At 43.0% G+C, this 21,368-nt stretch overlaps 2 protein-coding genes across 4 annotated transcripts in view; one reads left to right on the top strand and one right to left on the bottom strand.

The window, feature by feature from the left end:
* JPT2 (Jupiter microtubule associated homolog 2) overlaps positions 1-4,989 on the top strand; it is a 13,770-nt gene extending 8,781 nt beyond the window's left edge. The window contains exon 5 of the mRNA XM_026704207.2: positions 424-4,989. Coding sequence (XP_026559992.1) covers positions 424-605 — 182 coding nt within the window. The 3' untranslated portion in view covers positions 606-4,989. The remainder of the gene's footprint in view (positions 1-423) is intronic.
* Positions 4,474-21,368, bottom strand: LOC113438948 (lysosomal dipeptide transporter MFSD1-like). Of its 3 annotated transcripts, XM_087912400.1 has the most exons (13): positions 21,300-21,368; positions 19,458-19,558; positions 18,690-18,814; positions 18,501-18,556; positions 16,571-16,714; positions 14,826-14,984; positions 13,782-13,897; positions 12,614-12,714; positions 10,158-10,269; positions 9,370-9,507; positions 8,553-8,692; positions 7,519-7,630; positions 4,474-7,273 (listed from the first exon to the last, which is right to left on the bottom strand). In XM_087912400.1, the coding sequence occupies exons 1-13, from the start codon at positions 21,322-21,324 to the stop codon at positions 7,160-7,162; spliced, it is 1,443 nt and encodes a 480-aa protein (XP_087768526.1). In that variant the 5' UTR covers positions 21,325-21,368; the 3' UTR covers positions 4,474-7,159. The 3 variants fall into 3 exon arrangements, with proteins under 3 accessions (XP_087768526.1, XP_087768527.1, XP_087768528.1); XM_087912401.1 differs by lacking the exon at positions 14,826-14,984; XM_087912402.1 differs by lacking the exons at positions 19,458-19,558; positions 21,300-21,368 and having other exon boundaries at positions 18,686-18,815.

Here is a 21,368-nt window from a genome sequence, read left to right as displayed (position 1 = left end):
TGGGGAATTCTGGGAGTTGAAATCCACAAATCTTAAAGTTGCCAAGGTTGGCTCTTGAGAGAGAGAGAGAGAGAAATCCAATCTATTGGCCCTCTGAGAGGTTTCCCCTTATGATCCTGACAATGGACCACATTTGACAGGCCATGCATCAAATGTTAAGAGTTTCAGACCATCCCCCCCGTCTCCCCTCCCCCCATTCTTTTAAGTGATCTTGATGTAAAGGGAAGCATTGCATAAGCTGAACTAGCTAACATCTCCTTCAGATGAAGTAGTAGAAGACTAACCGGGAGTAAGTAAGTTAATCAAACACTGTACCATGCGTGGGAACCTTGCATGCAAAGCCCAAGCGTTGGCAGCACACTTGGAATAAAACCAAGCAGAATGAACACTGTATTCTAACCTGCCACGTCTCATCTTGCACAGTTCCAGAAGACCAAAGACCGCAGAGAGAAGAGTCGAGTGAGAAGAAGGACCTGCTGAAGGAGACCACCAAAGAACCTGGCCCCAAGATAGACAACCATGAACCCAGGCTGGGACCACGGCCGCGTTCTCACAACAAAGTCCTCAACCCCCCAGGAGGCAAATCTAGCATTGCATTCTATTAGGGAAGGCCACTTTCTCACCCCCACCCTTCCCCAATGTCTTAAGCTTTCATTCTCAGAACCAAAAGGCTAATTTTCTAGTGCTTGAAGGAGGGAGGCACTTAGTGGTTTGGCTTGTTAGTCCATAGCAGCAATCGGGCTTTGGAGGAGGGGGGTGTTTGTAAGACGGGGACGAGCCTCCTTCCTTCTCTCTGCATTCTGAACACAGTTAAGGAAGACTTCCAGAGATGGATTGCAGAACACATTCCAATTAAAGTGCAATACCAATTTTTGATCTGCCAGCTAGGCAACACGGCCTCAAGGAGATTTTCTCTCTGTTGGTAAACAAGGGAGGCTGCTGCAACCCCTGCCTCGGAAAAGAGAGTCGTCCCTTGATTGTCGTCTTGCAAAAAAAAAAAAAAAAAGTGCAGGCAAATCATTTTTTGAGATAAGTTATAGTTGAAATGAATCATGCACAAATCCCTTTTCTGAAAGAGTTTTAGAAGCTTTGGCTTTGTGGCACTCCTCTTTTGACCAGTTGGCTATAACTTCATGATGAGTAGCACATTAAAACAAAAAAATAGATCTGTTGATAGAACGAAGCCAAACCGCTTAAGTTTAAAATTAGAGCCTGAACCCTCTCCAAGGAGGCAGTTCAGAAGCTAGTGACTAACTCTCTCCTTCGTCACTAACCTCCCTGCACAAGCTGTTGTGCCTGAAGACTTTAATTTGTATTGGGCAGCGAGCTGCTGTAGCTTTCAGAAAGGTTCTCATTCTAATGTTATGCTGACTCTTAGTCTGTTCTCCTTGTTGCTCTTTGGTTGCCTTTAGCGACCTCTCTGTCCCCTTAGCTGGGTCTTTCTATGCAGAGGCAGCCTCTGTTACCTTTAGCTACATGAGGTGGAGCTTAGACACTGGCTGTTTTGTTTTTCAAGTTCTTGGGCTCACCTCTTCCACGCCCTCTGCCAATAGGAAAGAAAGATCAGACTGGGGTCCACCAGTTCTTCTAGGGCAGGCAGTGACAAAAGAGGTGGGGCCAGAATTCTTCATCTTATATGTTTACCTATTTTATCTCTTCCTCAGCCCCTCCTTCCCACCTATACCCACTTCAAACATTGCATAGTGCCAATTCATGTGGCCTCACAGATTCTGAACACCAGGGGTCTCCAACCTTGGCCACTTCTAAGACTTGTGGGCTTCAACTCCCAGAATTCCTTAGCCAACCACGCTGCCTGGGGAATTCTGGGAGCTGGAAGTCCACAAGTCGTAAAGTTACCAAGGTTGGAAACCCCTGCCGAACTTTCTTGGAAGAATGTATGAAAGCTTTCTTTGAAAAAAAAAAGTTTCTGTAAGAGGTCACTTATTCTATAGTTATTGGAAAGCAGAGCGCTTCCAGGTTTATCAACTGAACATTAACATCTCTGTGCCTTTTAACTTGCAAGTGAGTAAACATTGTTATATTGCTATAACCTTTAAACCAGGGGTCTTCAAACTTGACAGCTTTAACACTTGTGAACTTCAACTCCCAGAATTCCTCCTCCAGTCATGTTAGCTTATGAATTCTGGGAGTTAAATTCCACAAGTCTTAAATTTGCCAAGTTTGAAGACCCTTGCCTTAAACTGTGAATATCAACTTCCTGTGAATTTTTAACCTGATTCTTAGGATGACCTAAGGATGACCCTTGAGGTCTATTTCTAACAGCTTAATACCATTAGGAAAGGGTCAATCTTGGTTCTCACACGTACACCCATATATTCCATTGTTAAACAGGAAGCATTCAAAGACAACTCTTAATTGTAGAGTATGTCTGGATAACTGGAATGTCGTTTCTTTAGTTTGATTTATACATAATGCTCTTCTATCCCCAATCACAGCTATTCTGCCCTTACATTTCCTACAATCATATGGTCTCGTCCCTGTTGGACATACCTTTAAGTATTATAAAACTGCCTATTTTTGTAATGTTTCGGTTATCTGTTTCACATTGGAACAAATATAAGTTGACCCACAATAAAGCAGCCCAGATCCAGACTTAACACTCAAATAATCTTGTTCTATAATTCAAAGGATGTTCAAAAGCAAGCAAAGTCATCCTAGAATGGATTTGTTATTCGTGTTCACAAGCTATGGAAAAGATCAATCCCAAAATACATTCCAGCATTCCTTGTTTAATCCCCATTACGGGAAGGCAACATTAGAAAATAATGTTGAAAGTCGAAAATAAAATCAAGCATTCCTTGTTTCTCCTTCCTTATCAAACTCGCCTGTTTGGCTGGGGCCTTTTCAGCCTGTGTCCTACTGACTTGAGGTTTGCTTTTTTTGCTATGCAGATGCAGCTCAGGGTAACAAATCCCAAAGAGACATGGGCAAAATGGCAGCCAGTGGCTTATTCTGGAAGATTGCCTGAGGTGTGTATTAAATGTAATACCTTGCTGGAAAGGACAGACGCAAGAGGGAATTGCAAATTAGTGAGATGACTGCCAAGGAAGGGAGGACTGAAAGAAGCAGGATGGCTGCTTCTGAACATGTCTATTGAGAAAAACCCTTTGGCAGAATTAGGAACTTTGGCTATGATGGTTATGCCATACAGAATCAAGCGCAAATGTAATGTTACAGTCCTGGTATAGTTGGTTAGCCAACATCTCCAGGCACAAGCTGGAAGTAGACTAATTTAACTATAAGAGCTAGCTCAAGACCCTTACTAGTCTCTGTTGCTTTCAGGACATTTGCAATATACAGTGTTGGGTGGATGTCACCTTGCACCATTTCCCATAATTGCAGCACGAGTTTGTGAAGAGACAGAAGGGGGAAAAGTCTGTGTTTCTGGATGAATTCTTTCTAGACTAGGGGCGTCCACCTTTGGCAATTTTAAGGCTTCTTGTGGATTTCAACTCCTAGCTGGCTGGGGAATTCTGACAGTTGAAGTTCATGAATCTTAAAAAGTTGCCAAAGTTGGACATCCCTGGTCTAGACTGTGTACGAGAAGTCCAAATGCCTCAGTGTCAAATGATCAGACCATTGTGGTTTGCTTTTTCCAACTCCCTGAATTTTCTGTTGGAATTCCATCAAGCATATGTGGCCTTCGTAGAATAGCTCGATCCACCAGCGACAATCACAAGTTCATTGCAAAGTTATTTCTGAGATGCTCTGTACTAGAAGCTAAAACAGTTCAGCATTTAGATAAACTCTGGACTAGACAGCCAACCCATGCTTGAAACTCAGCGCTGGTTTAATATTTCTTGCCAAGTTCTCTCTCACGGTTTGCTATACAGGTAATGCCACCCTTTCAATACCAGGGAGATGAGGGAAAAACAAATAGAATGCAAACACCACTTAGCTTTCTAATGAAACGAGCGACGTGAGAACAATTGGGCAACGTCAGCTTGGGGTGCCATTTGCATGTCATTGCTACATGTGGATTACTTGGAATTGCACAATTTCAAAGGGGCGTTTTCACCAGTGCTTCTCTGTTAGCCTTTTTTTCCTGCTAAGCCTTAAGTTATGATTGATTTAACTTGTGCCTATCATTTTTTTTCAAGGGGTGGCTGAGGATTACACTGTGTATCCAGAAAGGGTATTTTCCTTTTTAAAAGCTACATTAGGAGTTAATAATAACTCAACTATGTTGAATTGTGCTGTTTAATAAACAACTGTATTTCACTAGTCCATTAGAGTAGAGCTGATGGATTCTTCAAATCTTTTTTTAATCCCCTTATAGCCTCATGAGTTTTACATGTACAAACTAAGATAGTCTAAGCCCAAGGTGCCTCTCCTAAAAACCAGTTATTTCTTCCCAAGTGGCTGGTAATCCAGAGATTTTACTGTAACCAAACTAGCACACAGTATATTGCATGAATTGTAAAGAATGAGATCGTTGGGGCAAAACAAAAGCAAGGTTTATAAAATTCCTTTTATTTATGCTAATAGCCATTGTGAGGTGGCACAATCATTAGCTATGCAACCTTGATATTCAACCTTGAACTGACTGTTAGTTTCCATAGGCAACACACTCATTCCTAAGACTTTTGTGAGCAGGTTAAAATGCAAGCAATTCCTTTTGTGAAGTTGACAATCTGTAGAGGAATGAGAAGAATTTCCTCAATTCTTCCTATCATAAATACAAAAATGTTTTTGTTCTACTGAAATGCCTTTAAATCTTTCTTTGTAATAGTGTTCAGGGAAATAATAATTAACTTGATTGAATCCATTCCTGTGCCATTGGTTCTCACATCAGTCAAGGCTGTCTGGTACATCTGCATTTTTTAAAAATTAAATCCCTTTGTAGCATTACCACTATCCCCTTTTTCCCACTCTGGTATCCAAATGTGAAGAGTGTTGCTATTAGACAAATCAAGCTGTGTCCATTGTTCTTTGTATCATTTGACAATAAAAAATATTAAGTTGGCAGTCTTGTTTTCGTGCGAGTTGGGCTACACAGGCACTCTGAGAAAAGTTAGACAAGCTGTAACCCAATGGTTTGTCCAAAAGGAACTGCAAAAGTGGTCAGAGATCATTCCAGAGGAGTAGATGGGATGCTTGTAACAATGATTGGCTCTAATTTGGAAAGAGGGCTCTTGTGAGTGACTCTGCTTGCTTCAGTAGCCGCGTCACAAAAATATAGCTATCGTACTTCCCATTCTAATCTTAGTGGCCCTCCCTTAGCAGAGTTGCAGGTCACTTTTCTTCTTCTAAAAGTTGAGGTAGGAGATCAAGCCAAGTTTGGCATCTATTAAAATTCTTGTTCCTGTAGCAAAGATGCTTTTTCAAGAGGCAACTGGACTTTGTTTTTCCTTGAAGATGTCTCGCTTCTTCAGTTCTTGAGAAGAACTGGATGAGAAGTGAAACGCCTTGAAGGGAAAAACCAAGAAAGTCAGGTTGCCTCTTGAAAAAACACCTGTGGGACAACCCAGGACTTTGGATGACTGAGAGTCTCCACAGAGATCTTGTTCCTGTAACCCTTAACTGAATGCAGGACACAACGTTTTCAACCAAGGTGCCTTAAATGGGCTAATGTACAGAAAGTGTCCCAAATTCGATCACGGGATTGAAATTTGGCAAATGTCATGAAACAGGTTACGACGTAAGAACTCTCACAAAACCGTTTGTGACATAACAGAAAATGTCAAAGCATTTTCTGCATTGGTGTTTGTGCAACACAGTTCCACATGGGCTATTTTCAAGGCAGTTCCATCTCTGAATGTATCTTGCATTTGATTTTGAAGACATTTGGAAACCTGGTCGGGAAATATTTCGGAGATGTCCCTCTGAGTCATGGGTTGTCTAGTTGGGCTAAAAACGAGCTTGCAATTTGACCGGAAGATGATAGAAGGAAGAGGGTCAGGAATGCTGTTGTATATTTTTACAGAAACCCATCCATCTATGTTCAGGGAGGCCTGTCTACAATCTTCCTGCAAAATAGCGTCTTTCCCAAATTCTGGACATTTTCCTACCAAGGGATGAATCCCGTCAGTAATTGGCTATGTATTGCTAGGGAGAGTTATTGGCATGGGCTTGTTATATTTTCTAATTGCAGTGCAACATCTGAAGTCTAAGGCCAGCTAACCACTTGAGGGACAGCAGTGCCAAAAGCTAACTCATAACTGGATCACGTTACCGCTGGCTCAAAGCATCAAATGCCTCTGGGATGGGTTTGGCCTATCCAGAGTGATTAACTCCGAAGTGAATATAGTTAACCGTGTTAATAGATTATCTTAACAGGTATTACGTTTCTACTTCTAGAGCAAAGTTAAATAGCCCTCTTGACAAATTACCAACTTGTATAGCCACAATTACTAGTAAGGATATTGTGCTGAAGAGATACAGAATAGTCAATGTCATAGTCATTCATGTTAGCCTTTATATCCCGAAAGAGTCAGGGTGGAGCTACTGGAACCCTTCTTCAGAAGAAGTCAAAGGAGAAATGGAAACTGGGAATGTACTATAATGCCCGAGTTCCTGAATATTAGGATCTTCAATACTGTCAATATATTTCAAAAAGAAGCCAATATAATTGAAACAGATGTGTGAGGAAGGCAAACCTCGATTTAAAACCTCATGATTTTGGAAAAGGAAAATTATGAAGGATTTTGATAATACTGCTGTGGTGGGTGCTACAAGGATGAAATCCATTATTAGCCTTTTAACAGTGCAAAAGGACCTTTTTTTAAAAAAAAAAGTGAGTGCAATGTGTGCATATACAATTGCTTGCACAGAGTAATTTACATTCCCACCTTTTCATCCGTTTAAGATCTGCAGAAAAACTTTTTCAATCTCTTCAGCAGAAAATATCCCGCAATAAAGAAGACATCTTAATGACTACACAACTCAAAATTGGCATTAAAGATCTCGGCACTCATGGCAGCTGCAGCATTAATGATAGTGTAAGATTTTCAGTTAACTTGTAGCACCTCGCAGCTACTTGGAAAGCAGCTATTCTTGTACACTGCACTTAGGCCCCGTTCTTTAAATTCCCTTATTAAACCCCCAAAGAAAGGAGAGAAAAAAGGAGGGTGCGTTGTTAGAATGAGGCTCTCTGGCTCATTTGCGTTGTACTCCCATGTCCCGAAGGCCTCTTCTTTCAGTTGATAGACGGTTCTCCTTCTGCCTCATTGAGAAGAGGAGCAGTGTCAACAGATGGTTGGGCCACAGCCTCGGTCGGCGAGTGTTTGGTTGAGCGGTTCAACGTGCCACCCTGGGAAATTCATAGAATTTGGGAAAGTTTGGTGAAAGTTGAACCTTTAGGGATGTAGTCCAGGGTAAACGGATTCCCCCCTTGTTTTGTTTTTAAATATACTTTATTGATTTTACAATTAAAATAGACCAACAACACACACATGAATGCAAGAGAGAAAAAGAAGACAAAGAGAAGGGGAAAAAAAGAATAGAAAGAAAAAGATAGATTCCCCCCCTTGTTAATTGGACAAGATGGATTCTTACCTGCTTCTTATCTACTATGTTAAGGCAGACAGAGGTCCCAATGCATGCGATGGTGTTGGCCAGCATGAAGATCATCATCTGTTGCCAGCGCCATAAGGGGATCTTCAGTTCACTGGGAAAAAGGGATTTTTTTAAAAAAAACAAACATTATACTGTCCTGAAGAAGGGAGCAAGAGGAACAAGTCCAGGCATTTTACATCATATCGCATTAGTTCCATTAAGATACAGCAGGGGTGTCAAACACAAAGCCTGTGGGCTGAATCCAGCCCGCGATGTGGTCAGATCTGTTCTGGAAGAGCCGTCCTGGAAAATGTAAGGAGCCGGCCAGCGTGACTTCGGCCCGGTCTACCCAATGTAAAGAGAGAAAACGTGCCAGGAGTTTGGGGAGTGGCGTCCGGCTAGCCACGCCCACCCAGTTGGCCATGCCCAGTGAGTGGCATCAAACTGGCCACGCCCACCCAGTCGGCTACCCCCACCCCCACCCCGAGATCAACCACAGCCCTGATGCGGCCCTCAATGAAATTGAGTTTGACACCCCTGAGATACACAGGTAGTCCTCGACTTACAACAATTCATTTGAAGTCACAACCGCACTGGAAGGAAAGGCGACTTATGACCGTTTTTCCACACTTAGGATACCATGGCCCTCTCCCTGCAGTCACGTGACCAAAATGCAGATGCTCGGCAACAGATTCATATTTATGACGGCTGCCGTGTCCTGGAGTCACATGACCCCCTTTTGTGACCTCCTGACAAGCAACGTCAGCAGGTTCACTTCCCAACCGTGTGACTAACAACTGCAGCAATTCACTTAACGAATGGTGACAAGAAAGGCTGTAAAAGGGGGCAAAGCTTAGTTACCAGATGCCTCACTTAGCAACACAAACTTTGGGCTCGGCTGTGGTGGTAAAACAAGGACTACCTGTATTTGGTTATTCCATCATCAAGCAATCGTTAGGAATGACAAGATGCTTTTTCTGGATTTGGAAGGCATAAAAAGTCTCACTGGAGAGCAAAAAGGCATCTGTTGTTACCTGGATTTTGTTCCCAAAATCCGCCCCACGATCACATTCGAGAGGCCAATGCCGATCATTTGCACGGATGTCGCCAGCCCCATAGCTGTTCCCAGTGTTGCTTGAGGAACCACCAGCGGAATTGAAGGCCACATGCTGGCCTGCACAAAAGACGGTTGAAAAGACAGACCGGAAAAACAGTGTGAGAGGAACCGCTTTTTCAAGGAAGAAAGAATCAAATTTCGGAGAAAACAATCGGATAAAGCAATGTTTCAGCCTTAAGAGCTTGAAGACGTGCAGACTTCAATTCCCAGAATTCCCTAGGCAGTCCGTACAGGTTAAGATTCCTCAGGCTGAGAAATGCTGAGATTAAACTCTTAAAAAGACTCCAGAATCAACAGGAGTTTTTATCAACAACTCCTAACCTGTTTACTGATAATCCCAACGGGATGCCACGGATTAGGCTGCTTAGATGGACCCATTTTCTTCCCAAAGAACAGGAGCCAACTCATTTCTAAGGGGCGCTTAATCTATCAGACACTTAAATTTGGATTCCTGCAACGAGCAGAAATTAGACTCTATGTGCTCCCTGACCTCTGATTCTAAAACTGTTCAAGCCAGCAGTAGAATGTGAAACTCAGCAAAATCAAAATCCCACTTAAATTGGCTTGCCAGATAATTCTTCTGCTATGACTCTCTCCTCGCCTCCTTCTAACCTTTCTCTTTCGAAAGAACAACCCAGCAACATGTGACAAAGTTAGGTCAATACCAGAAACTTCCCCACGGCTTAAAGTAGAAATCAAGAGAGCATCAACGCATGACAGTTCTGAAAACTTACGGCTGCAAAGGAGTAGGTGATTCCTAGCCAGATGGTGGAGACTAGTGGCGGAACGAACGTGAAGGCCAAGAGAGCAAATACGGGCAACGTTAGCACCGCGCAAGCCACAGCAAACACCCCCCTCAGCCCAATATAATCCTGGAAAAAAGCAGAAAAAGAGAAATGAGAGCCAGTTTGGTGGAAGCTCAAGGCATCAAGCTAGAAACTGGGAGAACGTGAGTTCTAGTGCCTCCAGAAGTTGTAAATGCTCCAACACTGGAAGCTTTTAAGAAGAAATTGGACAACCATTTGTCTGAAGTGGTGTAGGGTTTCCTGCCTAAGCAGGGGGTTGGACTAGAAGACCTCCAAGGTCCCTTCCAACTCTGTTATTCTATTTTATTTTTTCAAAGCTACAAACTGCTACACCCCCCCCCCTCCAAAAAAAACCCCTACCATCTAAAAGGAGAGCCTCAAGGAATAAATTATACCATTCCCCAAATATTTTTTTCAGTGATTTGATGATTTGGAGGTTAAATTACTTTGAGGCTAACCAGAGAGAGGGGGGATGGGGAAATAGTGGCTTTTTTCCATGTCGTGCTCTCATTTTGGAACAGGGCCGCTAGCAGAAACTCAGTGCAGCCTTCAACCCAGAAAAAGTTGCACGCTTTGTCGTGTTGTTGTATATTCTTTTCAGGCTTTGTTCCCATTTGCACAATCTTATGGGTTGTCTCCCCTCGCTCTACCTACGCAAACCCAGGATCCACCCCATTTCTACCCTCGAGTCTTAAAAATCATCCTTCAAAACTTACGATCAGTATGCCGACAGCCGCCGAGAGAAGGAGAGAGCTGTCATAAACCGCTCCAGCTATATAAGCAGCTGCCTGTTGAGTGTAGCCAGGATACTTATCTTGGATAAACTTACTAGAAAAAGAGAAATGAAAATGGGACGGGAGAAAGAGAAACCCATCTGGACTCCCAAATCAGATGATTTTGAGACTGACTGTGGAGACGGAAAAAACATCCTTGTACAAACAAGTCAACTCTTCTAGATTAATCGTTTAGTGTTTTTAATAGCCTCTGGTGACATCTTTCTTACGAGCGCCTGTAGGCCAGACAAGGAAGAATGGATGGAAGAGAGATTCAACCTGGAAATAAGGAGAAATTAACTGACAGTGAGAAACAATCAACCCATGGAACAGAAGTTGCCTTCGGAAGTTGTGGGAGCGCCATCACTTGAGACCTACAAGAAGAGACTGGACTGCCATCTGTCAGAAATGGTGTAGGGTCTCCCGCTTGGGTGGGGGGTTGGACTGGATGACCTACAAGGTCCCTACCAACTCTGATTATCTGACATGGTTTAGTTCTAAGATTCTGCCTTGGCAAGTGAAGCCAGTCTAGAAGACAATTTTCCAAGCAACGTTGAGAATATCGATGCCTCTCATACGAGCTAAGGTTTGATGGCAGAACACAACTAATGGGGCATTTTCACTGTGAGTCTAGAGAAATTTCCCAACCTGATCCTAGTCCTTGCTTCCAAACTTACCTACAACACTAGCTTGATGATTAATTATTTGCCGAGTATTCAATAATTATTTTTCAAGTGATGCATTTTTCACACAGTGCTGGAAAGGACCATACTATGACCAATCCTTGCTTGGTCTTAAACTAAGTATAGAAAATCTTCACCAAGTGATTCCTGGCTTCTAACTTAACATCTGCACAAACCCAAATGCAAGACTTAGGTATTCCGCGTCGTCCTTGATTAACATCTAGTCTCATCTTCCCTATTTCTTCCCCCCGCGTCCCCAATCAATATTTCTGTTTTGCTGATGTAAAAGAATCAAGCAGGAGACTTGTCGAGATGACACAAATTTGAAAGAGTTAAGGAAAGCATCCCCAAGACAGATACAGATAATCAGAGTTGGAAGGGACCTTATAGGTCATCTAGTCCAACCCCACCACCCAAGCGGGAGACCCTACACCATTTCTGACAAATGGCAGTCCAATCTCTTCTTGAAAGCTTCCAGGGATGAAGCTCCCACAACTCCTGAAGGCAACTTATGTTCCATGGGTTGATTATTATCACTGTCAGAAAGTTTTTCCTTATTCCCAGGTTGAATCTCTCCTTGTTCAGTTTCCATCCATCTTTCCTTGTCTGGCCTTCAGGTGTTCTGGAAAATAGCTTGACCCCTTTCTCCTCTCTGTGGCAGCCCCTCAAGTATTGGAAGACCGCTATCCTGTCTCCCTTGGTCATTCTCTTCACTAGACTAGCCAAGCCCAGTTCCTGTAACTGTTCTTCATATGCCTTAGTCTCCCAGTCCCCTAATCATCTTGGTTGCTCTTCTCTGCACTTTTTCTAGAGTCTCAACATCTTTTTTATGATGTGGTGACCAAAACTGGATGCGGTACTCTAGATGTGGCCTTACTATCAGCTCCTTCTTCAGAAGAAGCTGCAACAATGGACAGAAAAGCTACTGCTAGCATTTTTGGATCCAAGGATTGCACTGGAAGTTGGTTTGTGGAAGCTTTGTAGGGTGGGGTTCCCCAGAATCCACGTCCTCCAGAGTCAGACCCTGTTCTTTTCTCTCCAGATCTATTCTCATTAGTTCCTTCGACTGACCTTTACTTAAAATTCATGTCACCAGACTTGAATCCAGCAGCATTAAAGCATGCATTGAAATGATTTGTTGCTCAAGAACATCTCGGAAATCCAAGCAATCACCGCCACGGATTGCTTCTTATTGCAATCTGAGGGGAAATCATAGCTTGACCAAGTTAGTTCTGTTTTAAGCTGCTTTATAAAGAGCAGTGATGGCAAAACGGTTAGAATGCAGTATCACAGGCTAATTCTGCCATCTGCCAGCAATTTAATTCTAACCAACTCAAGGTTGACTCAGCCTTCCATCCTTCTGAGGCCAGTAAAATGAGGACCCAGATTTTGGGGGGCAAATATGCTGGGGACCGGCACAGCAATATCTACAAGAGACTGACGGATCTCTGAAGATCTCTACACCTGGAGAACTCATCCTCTTTAAGGAAATTTAATTGCTCTTCCAGATAACGTACTTTTCCACCTGTTTGTCAATCAAAATTGCCGTATCTCCCTCACAGAGGGACTCTTGTTTTAACTTCATTCCATTGATTCGTGTCCTGTAAAGCGTAGCACAAAATCTTCTTGCGTTTAACTGATTCACCGGGGATGCCACGGGACTCGTTCCCTTCTTGCCAAGGCTCTATTCCCATGTTGCAAAATGAAAATGTTTACCTTGCATCGGCCACAAAAGGGAAGATCCCATTGTAGAAGAACATTATAGTAAGGACCAAAAGCCAGTAGCGAAGGGGTAAGTGTCGGATATCTTGAACTTTCTGGAAGTTAAAAATAAACCGCACGTTAATTCCCTACAACCACAGCTCTGAGGATTAGTCTCTCTAAAGGCAGCTTTTTCTAGCCCGGTGATTCTCAAGCTTTTCTTCACCATGAACCCCCTTTAAGTGCCTTTTGTGGCCACAGGCCCCCAAGATTTAAATAGTCCCATTTCTTCAAGCCTTCATGAACCCTCTGTGATAATATCGCCCACCCACCCAGGAATCTGCGGACCACAGGTTAAGAACCCCCGCTCTAGCCTATTGGACAACAGGCATTCTTGAATTTCGATTCCCAACATTTCTGATATGCTAGTTGGATAGGCTGAGGGTTGCAATCCAACTCAGCTGGAGAACATGGCTTGGATCAGTACTTCATCAAGGCTCCTTCCCACCCTGGTTCTGCTTAGAGACGGAAAAAAAAATAAGGATGCCTCATTCTGAATTCCAGGCTATTTTATATGTTTCATACAGCAGAAGAACAGGGGGAACCAAAGACTCATTTTCCATCATGCCTTCCCGCTAAAACTCGTTCGTTTTCACGTTTCGCATTTACACATACCAGAGGCTAAGACGCAATAAGCTGAGGGCGGCCGAAGCTTTTCCCCTACAGATTGCAACACTTGAATTACAATTCGCAAGATCAACGTCCTATCCACCATCAACCAGCAAAGCAAGCAAGAGGGAAACCAGATCTGCAGATTAATTCTGTGCTTTAAACATGGTTCATTTAGTTTTGGTTCAGAGCAATCTTTTAAGGCCAGCCAACTAGCTTTACTCCACAAAACCATAAACAACGGCCTTCGCAGAATGTACGAGCTGAGTCAGAAGGCAAAGCCATTACGTTTTCTGCCTAGGCAGGGGGTTGGACTAGAAGACCTCCAAGGTCCCTTCCAACTCTGTTATTCTATCCTAAGTATTCAGAATCCAAAGCCATTCAGAAAACCCCCGTCCTCTCTCCTTTCAAGAGATAGGAAAACTGGCAGTTTCTCTGGACCGCCGGGGTCATGAAGGACTCACATCCAAAAGACAATTAAAAAAAAAAACGCAGAAGTTGCCATCCTGCCTACCACTTTCTTGGACTCTTGTTGGAGAACTCCATCCAAGCCGAGCTGCTTCGTGCCCACTTTATCCAACACGCTAACGATGATGGCGGAAATAAAGCCCAGCACGCATAACAAAGCTCCTGTGAACAGAGAAGAACCAATGGTCAGAACCTCCATCAACGGGGCACCTTACGATTGGCACGAAACCTTTTCGGTCTGGTAGCCTTTGTATTCAAAGCATCAAAGTATTACTCCAGCATAGATCTCGCCTTGAGAAGTAGCTGCATGATGGTATTCGTTGATTTACCTTCGGGAGAAGTTTTGATGGGGCATTCTAGCCATCTTCTCCCTATCATCATCATCTTCTTCTAACAATCCCATAATCCCTTGCGGGGTGGAGTCTGGGCAACTGAATGGAGCTAGCTGTCAGTGTGTGCTCCCTTCAAAATCCGAGAAAGAAATACCCAGACTCCATGGATCAGAGCAAAGTTATTCTTTTACTGGAAATTAAAGTGGAAGCTACAGATGGAATTCCGAATCTGAGAATTTGGCGCGCAGATCACATATACAAAGGAATGGAATTGTTCCCACCCCTCAAAGTCCAGAAGTCTCTTCCAATTAAAAGTTCTGAATATGATCATGTGGGCATCTTCAGGTGGTGGTGAGGCCTCTGTCCGTTGACCTTGACATATTTTGATAAAACTTGGCAGCTGCGCAAAAAGGGATAGAAACTAGCAAGGAAATGGAAAGTTGAAAAGAAGAAATCCTACACCCCCTCCTTTTGCTACCCACAGTAAAAGAATGCAAAACACCTCCAGCTCTCTTCCCCCCACACACACAATTACCCCTCCCCCCGTTGCTAATGACAGCCGAAAGAATTAAGCCTAGCAGTAGAGAAGATACAGTCGATAGGATATGAGAGAGATAAATGAGATAGATAGCCGTTAGGGTAGCCGAAGAGATCTTGAGGCTGACACTAGCAGATTGTGAGGAGCTCCAGCACACCCGAGAATATCGAGCTGGGCCCAGGCGGCGTAATCTAGAGCTCGTGCTCCAAGAGAGACTCACCTCCCCAGAGGGTCCACTGGATTCCAAAATGGCTCTCAAACTGCTGGGTGAAAAAGAAATTGAGGACGCTGCCGAGACGGGAGAAAGAGAGAGTCAGCCCGAAGGCAAGCGCCAGCTCCTTCCCCTTGAACCAAAAGGCGGTGATGCGGTTCTGCACAACTCAAAAAGCAGAAGAGAGATCAGCGTCACTAAGCAGGCTGCAATGTAAAGTCTCGAGGCAGAGCAATGCAGAGAAGGGCATGTTTTTTTTCTGAATGTTATGGAACCTGCGCCTCCATTTAAGGGGGCAAGGAGGACACTTGAAGCATAAACTAGAAAAGAAGGAAAAGGGGAGGAAGAAAGGAAAGGAAGAGAAAGAGAAAAAGAAAGGAAAAAAGAAAGAGAAAAAGAAAGGAAAAAGGAAAGAGAAAGAAATATTATGAAGAAAGAATGTGCAGCCCCCCACAAAAAAAACCCATGTTAGTCCATTTTAATAGAGTCCACTGGGATCTGGCCGCCTAGAACTCATTGGATTTATTGAATGCATTGGTGTGGGTGTCCAATAAATAAGTGTTGAAAATGTCTTTCAAAATGCTCATCCTTTCTGTTTTGAATCAACAATTCCCCCCCACCCGATGCAGCATTAACATCCACAGATTTAACCCAAATTCCCCAACTTTCCTGGAATGGAAGGTCTTGGTAAACTACCTACCTGAGCATACCGATGGTACCTCTCTAGGGTTCATAACCAAGCTGCTATTTGTATAAAAATGCCCCTTTGTACACCTTTGCCTGATATCAGGACTATCTTTTCCGATGTAGTCTGAACTTGTTTTTTACATCTGGAGTGGAGGAGTAACTACACTGCTCTTCTCCCTGCATTTAATGCACAATTTCTACTTTCTATTACGACGTTCTTTATTTGCTTCTGTACTTGCCAAGAAGTTCACTTAGCCTTAGACTGAAGACTTTGTAAGAGCCTCTTATCTGAGTGCTACCACTGAATGAGAATAGTGGTTTTTTTTGGCATCATTATCATTATTATTTCATCTCCCCCAATCTTCATTTCTTAATTTATTTTCCCAGAATTGGACGAGAAAGCAATTGTTTAGAGAGCTCAACTGATACTGCTTTTATGTTGCATTCTCTGCTATATTGTTTCTGCCTGTGGCAAGGTGTTTAAATACTGCTATTTTAATCGTCTGTACTAAAGAAGCTATACATTTCATTTATAAATTAAAACAAGCCCACTCCATTTTTCCACTGAAAAAAAGCCATGATTTTGGAGATAAAAGCAATCATTCATAGGCTTCCACTCACATATAAGACTAAAGTTCTTTTTAATCCTTTTTCAATACAGCTTAGAGGAAAGCTAATTTGTGTTTGCAAAAGTCTGATAATTTTTTTTAAGTAAGTTAATTCTTTCAATAATTAACTAGATAAGGATGGGTTCAGATGTCATCCTAAGCTCTGATTTGTTTATCTCATTTGTGGGTTTGATAAACTTTAAAAAAAAAAAGAGGAAGGGGCTTTAGTAAGAGAGATGAATTTCTCTTGACTCAAATCAGGATTCCTGTTGTATGTATCAAGGATCAAATCAAAGAAAGCAACTATGGCTATGCCTTGCTTACCAAAGATAAAGAGTGGAAAGAAGTTTAGAAATTCAAAGCTTTGTCTGAGTTCCTTGTTAGCAAAGTCCAGATTTAACCACGCTGAGACCCAATGCCCTCTTCCCTTCTATGGAGAGAACGCCGCTCGTTCCTTACTTGTAAGCGATCCATTTCCAGAACCAAAAAGCAGTCTGCCCGTTAGCATCAGAGGCAAAAGGTACGGAGTCCCTTTTAGGTGGGAACCCAGTGCAAAAATGGATGATCCCAAGACAGTCAGGAACGAGAAAACAAAGACACCAACTATAGAGAGAAGGAGGGGGGAAAAAGGCATCAAAAAAAATTATACAGGCAAAACATGTGGCTTTTATAACAGCCACATGAACAGACGAGACAAGATCCAGATTTGTAACCTCTTTAATCACTTCTGATCGCAGATACTGTCTACAAGGCATGCCACTACTGTTTTCAGGTGCAGCTACAGAAAATCCTCCACTTTCAACCTATTGCTAAACAAGGTGGTTGTTAAGTGAGGTATGCCCCTATTTGACCCTTTTTTGCCATAGTTGTTAAACGAATCACTGTGGTTGCTAAATAAATCGTGTGGTTGTTAAGCAAATCCAATTTCTCTCTCTGACTTTGTAGGAAGGTCACAAAGGGTGATCACATTACCCCAGGATGCTCTAACCATCGTAAACAGATGCAGGTGTGTCAAGCACCCCAATTTTGATCATGTGACCACGGGACTGCTGGGATTGTCATAACAACAAGCCATTTAAGTCACTTTTTTAGTGCCACTTTAATTTGAAATGGTCACTAAATGAATGGCTGCAAGTCAAGGACTACTGTAACAAACAGGGTATTTCATTCCTATCTCTCATAAGAAAGATCATACATTTTCTGTTAAGCTTGTAGGAAATAACATGAAGAGACTGTTCAAAATTCTGCAGTCCAAAATACATAAATGCATTACAGCATCCTCATAGAGTGGTGCAGTGGCCTAAAGGTTGAGCCTCTCACCTCACAATCAGAAGGCTATGAGTTCGATCCTAGATAGAGACAGATATTTCTCTTTCTGGGCACAATGAGAATATATCTGCTGAACAAAACTCCGCATTGGCAACAGGAAGGGCATCCGGCCAGTAAACACTCAACTCCATTCAGTTGCCCAGGCTCCACCCCGCGAGGGATTATGGGGTTGTTAAAAGGAGATGATGAAGATGATTATAGTATCCTCATGCTTTCCAAGAAATATGCTCTGTGAAGACCTGGTTTTTAAAATGTTTGAAAAATCCTGGAAGGGCTAACCAAAGATAATTCAATTTCCCTGACAGTCTTACATCTTTTTACTCTTAAGAAAAGCAATCAAATCCAAGGCTGAATTTAAAAGAATCACATTAACGTCTGCCAACAGGTTTTAAACTCTGCATTTTTTCAGCCATCTTATAGAAGTAACCAAAATTAAGGGTACGGTCTGAGATCACACAGCCCGCCAACTTCTAACGCCAGTGTTGGTATGAGGGGTCCTTGGTGATCTCTTGAGTTTGGTTGTTTTCTTGCAGGCATTTTATTACCCAAATTAGGTAACATCATCAGTGTTAGTCTTGTTAAAAGTACAGAATGGAAATCATTGGTCAACTCAGAACTGGTTTTCTTTTATTCTCGGGGTAGAAACGAGGAGGTGGAATTTTAAATATCCGAAACAAAGCTTCATTTTCAAAAATGCATCCCTAACCATAACTGAGTTCCTTTATACATTTAGAGCATTCAAAGCCACTGTACCCAGACAGACGTGGCTAAAGCGAAGCCTTCTATTTCACATTTAAAAGTCCTTGTGAAACAGAGATAAATGCCAATAACCTTCCAGGAAAGGCAACTCTTCATAATGTATTAACAGAGCAGAAAAGGTCTTCTTCAGCCAGCTGGATTTGAGAAGACAAAGGAACATACAGAACAGCGTCCCCACCCCCCAAATGATCTCAGAGAGAGAGGGCAGGCCAGTGGCAAAGAAAACAACAGCACAGTCACCCGGGTTGAAATGGGCAGGCATATAGAAATTAAATAAACATTTCAGCTCCTCCAAACTTACAGCGGTTTCCAAGTTTGTCAATCAGGAAGCCAGCCACAATCACCACCAGTGCATTACTAAGGAGAACAAAAAAAGAAACAGATCACAAGGAGGTGGAGATAAATAGCATTTTGTGTGTGTGTGTGTGTGTGTGTGTGTGTGTGTGTGTGTGTCTTGAGTGAGAGAGACAGACAGACAGACCAGACTCACGTCCAGGCATAGATGGCATACAGAAGATTGTATTCTTCAGGAGTCATTCCAAGCCCTTCCACACATTCAGTTGTTGCGTTATGTTCTGTGCCATTGTGTTGAGTTCCATTGGGGCAGGTTAGATTCTGGAGGACAAATCAGAATGAAAACAAAATTATCAGTATCAGAAATTACAAGTGAGCCAAGTTGAAATGCACCCTGGTTTAGGGAGGCTCACCCGCATATTTGTTCCAGATAATTAGAGAATTCCATCTACTGACTAAAGCACACTAAAGTTCCTCACACGAAGTAGTTTTGGTTGTTAGGATCTACTCACATGTATCGAAGGAGTGCACTATATGCAGCTATTGCGGTCTTCTGATCAAGCTTTATGGCTTAGTGTGATTCAACAACCCCGTCAATTATCAATAAAGCATAATTTAAAAACCACAGCTTAGTACAATGTATGAAACCGGTATGTAGCAATATCTAAAAATTCTTAAGCAGGACCTGGGTCTTACACATGGAAAACAAATGAAGCTGCTACATCAGCTATCAAAAATGTGGCTTGGCATTCCCACGGTGCAGAGTTTCTTGAATTCCTACATATACCTTTGGTAACTCAGGTATGGAAACAGCTGGCATTCGTTTTATGTCAATCTCTGCAGCTTCGGAAAGACTTGAAATGAAAAGGCTTGGAAACTTTGCACCTCTGGTCTCTTTGCTCCATGGCTGATATCAAGCTGACTTCTAAAAGGGTCAGAGAGAAAGCGGGGGGAAAACACTCACCCCTTGAAACTGTTCTTGCAAGACACTGGGAATGTCAAAACAGAAGTAGGAACCAAAGGTCAAGAGACAGTTGAAGAAAAGCACAAGGAATCTGTAATAAGCTGCAAAGGGAAATAAAAGGGTTAGAATGGTAGAAAATAGCTCTGCAAATTCTGTATTTTTTAAAAAAAAAACATGGTAATTTCCCCAAGATTTTGATTTCCAGTGGCACCAAGCATCTCAACGACGGATATAATGCCCAGACATTGCACTACTAGTTTGCACAAACGCACACACACATTGTGGTTCTGGCTTGTTTTACTTCCCGAAGACTGGAATGTAGTACACCCAGGCCCAATTTTTCATGTTAAGGGACCAGCAAAAACCACAAGGAGGCGCTTTATATTATGGAATACAGTTGCAAGATAATTTGGAAGGCATTTAATTTGCAAATATTTGTCCTGTATTTTTTTTTTCTCCTTAGCTACAGCTAATCCTTGATTTAAGTCCATTCGTTTAGTGACTATTGGAAGTTGCAACGGCACTGGGGAAAAAAAGTGACTTATGATTGGTCCTTGCACTTATGACCCATTGCAGCATCCCAGTCACAGGATCAAAATTTGGGCCCTAGGCAACTGGCATGTACTGATGACAGTTGCAGCATCCCAGGGTCATGTGACTGGGATATACAGCCTTCCCGGCCTGCTTCTGACGAGCAAAATCAACAGGGAAAGCTGGATGATTCAGTTAATCGTTGCAGGGTTTCACTTTAACAACCGTGGCAGAAAAGGTTGAATAATTGGACGCCACTCACTTAACATCATTTAGCAACGGAAATTCTGGTCCCAATTGCAATCTGTTGAGGAGCACCTGTATTTTCGTGTATGCCATTCTTCATTGTTCCATAAAAACATTCAAATAAACAAACCGAATCTTGCATTCCAGCTGACACCCAACCTGAGATTTTAATCACTGGGACCTGCGGGGCGCAAAAAGCCCAAATACCCCCAGCCCATGCCGAATCCAGCCTCAAAGATCCCCTAATCCCACATCTTGGTTACTTGATTAGATTAACCAAGTTGGAAGGGACCTTGTAGGTCATCTAGCCCAACCCTCCTCACACCATTTCCAACCAATGTCCAATCTCTTCCTGAAAGCAGGATGCTCACAACTTCCGAAGCTGTGCCGCTGTTGCCTTCCAAATGTTCTCATCCAAGGGCCTGTTCTTCTTTCTGATCCTGCCCTTTTTGCCTTTTTTTGTCTTTGTGTTTTAACGGTTTTAATACCTTTTATATTTGTAATTTTAATTGCAAGGGTTGCTTTTTCGCAGCCGCACGCTCAACAGGCATACCGGAGTTAACATTTCAGCCATGGCGAGTCCTGTAGTTCAGCAGGGTCTCCAACCTTGGCAACTTCAAGACTTGTGGACTTCAACTCCCAGAATTCCTCCTCCAGTCATGTTAGCTGAGGAATTCTGGGAGTTGAAGTCCACAAATCTTAAACTTGCCAAGGCTGGACGAGACCCCTGCTGTTGTTGACCCATGGCCACCTCTTTTGGGGATCCGCTCCAGGGAGATTTCCACCATCCCTTCTCCTACTTCCCCCCACCCCACGGCCCAGGATCGGAGTAACTGGGCCTCCTCCAGCCCCTGCCCACGTACCCCGTGGAAATTACGTGCAGAATCCTCACGGGGTGTGAGATCTGGGGCAGGTCTCAATGAGACCAGGTCCTCAATGCAAAAATGCAAAAAAAAAAAAAAGGAGGGGGCCTCTGAGCATACGCAGAGCGCCCCGGGACAGGCGGTTCCCCGCTGCATCGGAGTTCGGGGTCCGTGCGGATGATTAACGTGCTCCAGGGCTCACCTTTCTCGGCCGCCGCTTCCGCCATCGCTCCGATTCCCTGCTGGCTGACTCCGCTTCTCCCGAGGCAGC

Source organism: Pseudonaja textilis, chromosome 14 (genome assembly GCF_049901715.1).
Source record: "Pseudonaja textilis isolate UNSWEBS1 chromosome 14, rPseTex1.2, whole genome shotgun sequence".
Classification (NCBI taxonomy): Eukaryota; Metazoa; Chordata; class Lepidosauria; order Squamata; family Elapidae; genus Pseudonaja; species Pseudonaja textilis.
The sequence above is the reverse complement of the archived record's forward strand: the minus strand, read 5'-3'. Positions and strand labels throughout refer to the sequence as shown.